Source organism: Cyprinodon variegatus, unplaced genomic scaffold (genome assembly GCF_000732505.1).
Source record: "Cyprinodon variegatus isolate N-32 unplaced genomic scaffold, C_variegatus-1.0 Scaffold638, whole genome shotgun sequence".
In the NCBI taxonomy this organism is placed as follows: Eukaryota; Metazoa; Chordata; class Actinopteri; order Cyprinodontiformes; family Cyprinodontidae; genus Cyprinodon; species Cyprinodon variegatus.
Window position 1 is genome coordinate 453,466 of NW_015151091.1, and position 9,696 is coordinate 463,161.

The following is a 9,696-nucleotide window of genomic DNA, read 5'->3' on the forward strand; positions in this document are numbered from 1 at the left end:
CTTATTTTTAATTTCTGATGGCTCTTATATTCAATAAGATTTTTTGAAACATTGCTCAAGGTCCTAATGTCCTGATAACACCATACACTGGAGATTTCCTGGCTCTACATGTACATGTTTACGGGTTTTTTTTTTTTTTATTCCTTAAATGAAAAACAAAATATGAAATCACATAATTTAAATTCTGTGTTCACTGTAATTTGCCTAATATTAAATTACTCATTCCATTATTTTAGGGTCCCTTTATGTGACACAGAGACTGATAAAGTAATTTCTTTATATATTAAAAAATCAGATTGGGTTTAAAGTGTTGCAAAACAAAACATAGACATTTAAATATATTGAAGTAAATTATTCTTCTTCCATATAAACATTCATTGAATTTAATATATTTGTTTTTAATTATTCAATGTATTTCCTGCTTCTTTTTTTTATTAAATAATTAAATATGTATTGATCTGGTGTCATAATGCTTTATACAGGACTATGGTAGGATCAAATGCACTTAAGAAAACAATGGCGCCCTCTGGTGGCTCCCAGGCAGAACAACCTTGGGGTCTAATTCAGTAACGGGACAGCAGCAGGTTAATGCATCATTCAGCGCCGTGAAAGGAGCTCTATGAACAATAGAGTCATTCCGTGCTTTAGATAATAATAATTGAATTTTTTCCTATGTGCTTTCCTTCTTAACGGGACGAAAAGTGAGATTGTGTGAGATTGATTTATATTTATTTTAAAAACAGAGTAGCTCCTCCATCTGCCTCACAGCTTTTTGTCTGCGACCCTCATGGCGATCGCCTCTGTTGCCACAGAGTACGTGTTTTCGGACTTTTTGTTGAAGGATGCTACAGAGAGAAAATACAAAGGAGTCCGTCTGGAGCTGGCTGTGGATAAAATAGTCACGTTTCTAGCGGCGGGTCTGCCTTTGTTTCTCATTTCGCTCGCCTTTGCTCAGGAGGTTTCTGTGGGTGAGTTGATGCATTTTGAAACATTCCACCCTGGAAGATAATAAGATCTATATAAATGTTTGAATAAAACAGATAGATCCAAATGGTTATAAGCTGTAAACAGAAGCAATGAATAGGTGTTATCAGCTGAAACAGTAGTGTGAGAAGGTGTGGTTTTTGGTCTCCACCCTTCTCATAATCACACAAAAAAACTTTCAATGGAATATTTTCTTTCTTCTAATTATAAAACTTATTTTAGATTAGAAAATTGTACAGTGAACCATACAAACAGACACAATTTGTGCTAAAAGGAATAAACAGTGTATTCAACTCAGTATTTAACATTTCATCTTCTTTTCTGATAAAAGACAAACCAGATAGTAGAACAATCAGGATGGAACTATTACCAGATCTCCAGCAGGCTGATTTGTCCGTTAATGGATAAGATGTGATGCGGTCAAAATCCATTACTTGGTCAAAGTGCCAAAGACTGCTCTCAAAAGATGTGGCACATAGATGAATCGATTTAGACTTAGTCAGATTGAAATGATAGCCTTCCTTGTGAACATTTGTAATTTTCATTTACTTGATTGAATAGAAATAGGTTATTTTTTTTAAAGATATAAAAGATAGAGATGCACATTTCATACTCTGTTGACAACTTTTACTATAATTATATTATCTCTGCTCGTAGATTATGGATATATTGATGGATGGACTAATTGAAGGGTTGACAGTCTAATGGATGTATAAACTGACAACGATGGATTGATAGACCAATGAATGAATAGATGGACAGACGGATGGACAGATCAATGAATAAATGGATGGACAGACTAATGAATTAATGGATGGATGGACAGACGGATGGACAGATCAATGAATAAATGGATGGACAGACTAATGAATTAATGGATGGATGGACAGACGGATGGACAGATCAATGAATGATTGGATGGACAGACTAAGGAATAAATGGATGGATGGATGGACAGACTAATTAATGGATGGATGAATGGATGGACAGGCAGACTAATGGATGGATGGATGGAAAGACAAATAAATGGATGGATGAACAGATAAATGGATGGATGGATGGATGGATGGATGGATGGATGGATGGATGGATGGATGGATGGATGGATGGACTAATTGATAATGGATTTGTGGGTGTACACATTTACAGAGATGCTATTGACTCGCATCTCTGTGTTGTCCAGTGTGATCAGTCTAAAGTATGAAATATGTATAGAAAATTAAATGATATTCATAAATATTTTGAATCAAAGTTCTGGTACAGCCATGGACCTGGAGTCTAATAAACATTGGCAGTCTACATCAAAATTTGTGAATATCTGGGTCAGGCTTTGTTCTCTTGTATTCACTATAAAAGGACTGGGTCCAATTTTAAGGACTAAGAATGCGACAAACAGCTCAGTAAAAAGACTTAGGCCATGAGTAGAAAACAGAGAAGACTAATGATTACTGGTAAAATCTTGTTTTCTTCATTTGATCTTTTGAACCAAATCTCCACCTGCTCTGATTCACTGTTTTCCTCTCCCAGGGACTCAGATCAGCTGCTTTGCTCCCACCAACTTTTCTATGAGACAAGGGGCATATGTGGACTCTTTTTGTTGGGCTGCAGTGCAGGACCAGGGTGACAGTTCAACACTTTGGCTGCATAAGGTAAAGAGCTAAAGCAGAACTATGAAGTCAGATTTGACCCAAGAAACTGAAGTAAAAATTAAACTGCTTATGCTCCATGAAACAGTCTAACAAGTCTAGTCTAAGTCTAAGTTTGCATGACATCAGCATTAGCGAATGTATAACATGCTTTAACCACATTTGAAGACCTTCATAAGATGTTTAGATATATCTTACTGTATAAGATGAGGCAAGGGTGAATAAATCCAAGACTTTAAGAAAAAATAAATAAAAATGGAGTTACTCTTTGTTTAGTATAATTCTACTCTCCTGTTGTTTTTTCTCTGGCCGTCTCAGTTCTACCCCTATGTCCTTCTCCTCATTGCCATCCTGATGTCGGTTCCTGCTGTGCTCTGGAGTTTCACTGCAGCTCCTCACCTGTCGTCTGACCTCAGCTTCATTATGGAGGAGTTGGATCGATTTTATAACCGCACCATAAAACTGGCCAAAAATCTGGCATCTTTAGATGACAAGGATGCAGCGCAGGGCAACCAGAGGTAGATAAAATACAAGCGTTGGTAACCTGATGCTAACCCATAGAAATCATTGTGTTTCAAATGGATTTTATGTGACAGACCAACACAAAGTACTGCATAGTTGTGATGAAAGTCGAAATAGTTGTCGTTTGTAAATAAAAAACGTAACATTTTAAGTTTGCATTGCATGCAGCTCCTAAGAGCCAATTCTTATTATAACCTCTTTTCACTGTTGTAAATCTGGGGTATTTTGGGGTATTTGTACAACTAAAAACAAATTCTTACCATGCATACTATTGTCTTTTCTGCCTCTAGTGGGTTTTCTCCCACCAGAATTTATGTCATCCTTCTTTCCACGAAGTGTGACTAGTTTCCCCATGCCTACTGAAATAAAGGATTCCCAGGCATGATGCTGCCACCACCATGTTTCATGATAGGGAAGCTGTGTTCCGGGTGTAGCAGTGGCTGAGTATACATTTCCAGCACATTGCAAAGCATTGCATGATGTTGCCACCACCATGAGGATTATGTTTTTATGGTGAACCACAAGTGTTGGCTTTAGGTCTTCTAAAAATAGTATTTTCCAAAAAAGATTAGTTTTGGTATAATTTGACCAAAGCGCCTTCTTTCAACTGTTTTCTGCACACTGCATACATTGTTTGGTACAAACTGCAAACCAGACGTCTTATGGCTTTCTTTCAACAAGAAGTTATCGTTTAAAAGTTGGGTTTGTGGAGCACACAACAAACGGTCCTGTCAGTAAAATTTCCTCTCCTGAGCAGGAGATTCTCCAGAATCCTACATTGTCACCATGGGTGCTTCTCACATGCACTTACACCATCACGCACATACTTTTCAGATCAACTATACTTTTACACATTTATTACTAATGGGTGAAAACTAAAGCCATTTTTCTGTCAGATGTGGAAAAATTAAGAAGGTGGTACGTGTTAGAATACAAATACAAGTCTTTTTTTTTTGTTCTGTGAAAAACCCCTTCACTTTAATGTTTAGTAGTTGTTGATCTGTCACATAAAGGTCAGATAACATTTGAATTGAGAAAGCTTCCTGGAGAGGTGGCGAAACGTCTTCAAATCTTGAAAACCAAGTCCAGTGGATTTCTTGAATTTTTACGGAAAGTCAGATAAAAAAGGTTTGTTATTCTAAGGAATACTTAGCAAGGAGGGTGCTTAGTAGATATGGTATCCAGTTGTTACGGTTTGTTGTTTCGTTGCTATATTACATTTAATGCAAACGTCAGTCTTATGCTTTATGCAGCTGCTCCTTTTCCCTGCTGCAGTGCTTTGGACCTGGCTGAGGGCTGCTTTAAATACCCTCTTGTAGAACAGTACCTAAAGACCAAGCGCACCTCCTGCAGCCTTGTGGTCAAATACATGGCATGTCGGGGCCTGACACTGCTCATCCTCCTGCTGGCGTGCCTCTACCTCGGTTACTACATCTTTGTGGCTTCGCTCACTGACGAGTTTCCCTGCGACCTGCGGACAGGTGTGCTGAAGAACGACAGCGGGGTGCCATCTGCCGTTCAGTGCAAGCTGGTAGCAGTGGGCATCTTCCGGCTGCTCAGCTACATCAACCTGAGCGTGTACGTACTTCTCGCTCCTCTGGTGGTGTACGCGGCTCTGGGACCGGGGCAACAGGGCTCTGGTTTTCTCCGACCCTATGAGATGCTACCTGGATTCGGTGCCCTGGGTGAAGTTAAACCAGTCTACAATGACCTCAGCATCTACCTCCTGTTCCTTAAGGAGAACCTGAGTCAACTCAAGTCCTTCAAGTGTCTGCAGGCGAGTTCCTGTAAAGCTATTAGTAGCTGCTAGATTTATTTGTTTATTTTAACAAATCAGTTCTATTTCTCCTGTACAGGTACTGGAGTTGTTGCAGCAGACTGGTGATGAGGGCTTTGACACAATGTGCCTGCTGCAAACGCTGGGTCAGGTGAAAACGGACATGTTGGACAGCAACAAGATGGGCTCCAACAAGAATGTCAATGAGACAAATATGCCTTAAGAGCCATTCAAACTAAACTTTTGGTGGGCAAAAGTTTAGTTTTACAGATTAGATGGCTAATGTCTGAATAATGAAGATCAGGGGAAGAGAGGAAGTGGAAGGAGAACCTGTGCACTTATTTTCATTTAAGATGCTGGATATGTAGATTCAGATCTTTGTAATAAGGATAGAAGTCACTGTATAGGTAGTTTGATCAAAATAAACTTTTGCTCCCTTGCGGTAATTTAATACAAGAATACATATGTTGAGTTTAAGTTACTACTGATTTTGTATGTTTCATAAACTGAGTCTGGTGATTCAATTGAACTTTAGGTGCAGTTATATTTATCATTTAATGGACATATTCTTTGTGCTTACAAAACTCTTAAACAAAGATAAGGTCTCCAGGCATAAGGAGCAGCACAGCGGAAGATACTGTACACTTATTTACAAGTTTTATTTATCTCTGTATGGCTCTTGCTCCCTTGTACACCAGTTTTGGCATAAAGCATGAAAACCTGCATGGGCAACATAGCTTTAGATGCTAAACAGACTGTTAAAAACATGCTTTGATTAGATGTAGCTTGACAGAAGCATTTTCTGTATTTAGAAAGTTGTTAATTTCATTCATTAAAAAAACTTTATAACTTTAAAGTTCATGTACATAACATTATGCACACTCCCAAAACAATGCATCTTGAATGAAAAGTAGCAGTAAGAACAATCCTATATCCTAATTCATTTTGCAACTGTGCATCAGTTCTGTTACAGTATTTACGTGCATCTTTTCTTAACTTTCCACATTTACTCTGATTACATTTTATATAAAGGCATCATATAAATATTTCAATATCGGAATACTAGCATTATGTCCATGCAATTACATTCATACATCCCTAACACTGAAGTTTTTAGAATGCGTTCATTGTTCTTCACTCTTTCCACATATTAGTTAATTTAACTGTGATTGTCAATCGCATTATTTTGGAGTTAAATCTGTTTTTGTTTTTTTAATTCCTTTTCAGGTTATAGTTCCTATAAATGTTGATTTTGTACCAAGGGGACATGAAAGTCAGAGCAGCACATCACTGCCAGAGTCAATGTTGCCGTATTTTTTTTCAGGAGGATAAAATGCCAGATTTGTAATCTTGAGCTTGAGGTCCTCTTAGTTTCAAGTGCTGTTATAAGTTATGTTGGAGCTGACTTTGTACTAACAGATATAATAAAATCCCAAGGACTAACAGCAACTGTTGCGTATGAATATGAGTGTAATATAAAAACATACATAGTGGGTTGTCATGGTGTTCCATCAGCGCTGTATCAGAAGCAGAATTAGCAGATTAAGTGAATGGTCGCTGAAAGCATCTGTAAGGTTTACCAAAGTCTTCTGCATTCTGATCCAGTTACATTTAGCAGATGTCAGTCTGTCCCAGAAGTTTTTGTTTTTCCAAAGAGACTGCTTGTTTGTTGCTCTCACAACACCAGATCAACATCAAATTGTCTCTGAATTACTTTTTAATTTTAGAAATACCCTCATCCACCTGCTGGATTCCCGAGCAAGCTCTGCACAGGCAAAAACTTAAAAATCCTGGACGTCTTTGGCTTTTTTGTTGTGACTATCTACTGGATGTTCGTCGTAATTCAATTGATGGTTGATGGTGGTGCAATGCTGCTAGAAAAGAAATTCTTGACTCTAAAACCATTTTATTTTTTATTTTTATCAAATACATAATGACGGCATATGCCAAAAATGGCATGCACCTCTCTCCTTTAAATAGACTTTCTGATTTCTCAGATTTAGTCAAAGTGAGAGAAATATATCCTAACCCGTTTTTATTAACACGCATGAGTAAAAAAAAAAGGCAATTTAAATGCTACAAACTCATTATGTAGTATAGCTAACACAAAGCAGGGTAGACCTTTCTGCTTTTAGTATTGATGCAACTGATTGCATGGCATTAAATAACTCCTTGTGGGAAACTAGACTATATGCATGTTGCCATTATAAAAGAACTATGAAGTAGGAGACTCAAAAACATTTTAGTCTCAAACTTTTGGCCACCATCAATTCAATTTAAGGCACTTTACAGTTCACCAGATTAAACAGTCAGATTGAATAAAAGTTTTCTATCTAAGGAAGACCAATTGATTGTATCGACTCATTGACTCGAAGGCAATCCCTTACACTAAGCATGCTTGTAGCAACAGTGGAGAGGAAGAACTCCCTTTTAACAGGAAGAAATCTCTAGCAGAACCAGGCTCAGTGTGAGCGGCCATCTGCTGAGGGTTCAAGAAGACAGAAGCAGAGATACAAAATGGTTAGATTCATCTGGATTTATAGACAGATATAGCTGATCATCAGTATAACAGTGGAAATTAATTCCATGCTGTCTAACAATTCTACCAATTGGGAGCATATATATATGTTAAGAAAATTGGTGCTTGCATTGGTCCCTGTGGTACTCCAGAGGTAACCGTTCAGCATGAGAAAGATTTGTCATTAACGTGAACAAACTGAAATCGATCAGATAGATAAGATTTAAACCAGCGTAGCGCTGTTCCTCTAATTCCTACAAAAATATTCAAGACTTTCTAAAAGAATATTATGATCAACTGTATCAAATGCAGCACTAGATCTAACCGGACAAGTACAGATACAAGTCCATTATCAGAGGCCATGAGGACTTCATTAGCAACCTTCACCAGAGCTGTTTTCGGTGCTAGAATGAGCTCTAAAGCCAGACTGAAACTCTTCGTAAAGTTCCTGATAGTGTAAGATGTCACACACTTGTTTGGCAACTACTTTCTCAAGAATTTTAGATTTAGATAATTTTAGGTTTATAATTGACCAAATCATCTGGCTCAAGAGATTGTTTCTTCAGTAAAGGTTTAATTACAGCAACCTTAAAAGCCTTTGGTCCCTGTAGCAGAGATAGATTAATCACATCTAAAATGGAGGACGAGATCAAAGGGAATACCTCCTTAAATAACCTGGTTGGAACTGGATCCAACATCCAAGTTGAAGGCTTAGATGAAGACAATAGTTTTACTAACTCTGAAAGTTCAACTGGATCAAAGCAGTCTAAACCCTGTTCAGATTCTATGGCTAACTATGATGCTTCCGCACCTTCCAGAGATGGTGCTGATATGTTGAATTGTGTAAATAAAGTGTTGTTAAAAGTCAAAAAGTCTTCTTCTTCTTCTTGGAATTATTGGCGGTTGGCAACAAACATTTAGTAGCATTACCGCCACTTAGTGGTATGGAGTTTAGCTTGTGATGGACTATCTACTTAATAAACATATATAAAATTTCTAAGGAAAAAAAAAAACAAATACTTATACATAACTTTGTATTCTACCCATCTATATCATACACACATTCACCCTCTCTATAATCAAATTCTGTGAGATAATTTAGTTTTCTTTAAAAATCGAAAAATTATTTGTATATATTTACTCCCCAAATTCTTCCTCAAAATATCTAATAACTTAATCTTTTCCTTAATACATTCAAACTCTCTCCTCATATATCTTCTCTTGATTTCATATTTGTGACATTCCAGTATAACATGTTCTATGGTTTCATATTTTCCACAGTAATCACATTTGCCAGTAGTATGCTTTTGAATTTTGAGAAGTGTATAATTAAGTCCTGTATGCCCAAATCTTAACCTTGTTATCACTCACTCCTCCTTTCTATTTTTTCTTCCATTTCTTCTTTTTCCTACTATCTTCTGAATTTTATAAAGCCATTTTCCTAATTGTTCTTTATCCCACCTTTTTTTTTTTTTGCCATTTTCCATCAATTGTTCTATAATAATACTCTTTCCCTCCGATTTACTTTTTTTTTTAAACTGTGAAACTAATAGGATGTTGAATTGCCCTCTTTGTTTGTTAGATTGGCGGATTGCAAACAACTTGTAGGTACATACCGCCACCTAATTAGTACATGAGTGTGTAGCTCTATAGTTCCACCTACTATATTCTATGTTTAAATTTTGTGTTACGTAAAAATTAAAATAATGCTTCATTAATAACCAATATTTCCTTCCTATTTCCATCTGACCCTAAAATTCCTTTAATGCTCCATTCTCTCCCTTATCCATAATTACTTTCCTAAGCCTCTCTCTTTCAGTTGCATATCTAATGCAATCCATCAAAACATTATCCACATTTTTTCTTTCACAACCCTCACATAAATCATTATTTCTATTCCCTCGTACAAACGAAAACTCGTTCAAGTAGGTATGTCCAATTATTAGTCTAGTATAAATTGTCTTTTCCCTTCTGTTTCTCTCTGCATAAATTTTAACAATTACAGATTTTTTAACCCTATATAATCATCTTCCTTTCTCATCTTTATCCCATAGATTTTTTTTGTGTGCCATAAATCTGTTTCTTTCTTTTTAATTACTGATTTACCCTCTTCTTTCTGCATGGAGTTTGCATGTTCTCCCTGAGCATGCATGGGTTCTCTCCGGGTACTCCAGCTTCCTCCCACAGTCCAAAAATATGACTGTAAGGTAAATTCTCCTTAGGTGTGAGTGTGTGTGTGTGTGAGTGGT

General features: G+C 36.9%; 1 protein-coding gene across 1 annotated transcript; it reads left to right on the forward strand.

Moving 5' to 3' along the window:
* The first annotated feature begins 562 nt into the window (after positions 1–562).
* panx1 (pannexin 1) lies at positions 563–5,752 on the forward strand. The gene is made up of 5 exons (XM_015393347.1): positions 563–968; positions 2,512–2,633; positions 2,949–3,148; positions 4,428–4,929; positions 5,009–5,752. The coding sequence occupies exons 1-5, from the start codon at positions 788–790 to the stop codon at positions 5,150–5,152; spliced, it is 1,149 nt and encodes a 382-aa protein (XP_015248833.1). The 5' UTR covers positions 563–787; the 3' UTR covers positions 5,153–5,752.
* The last annotated feature ends 3,944 nt before the right edge of the window (positions 5,753–9,696 follow it).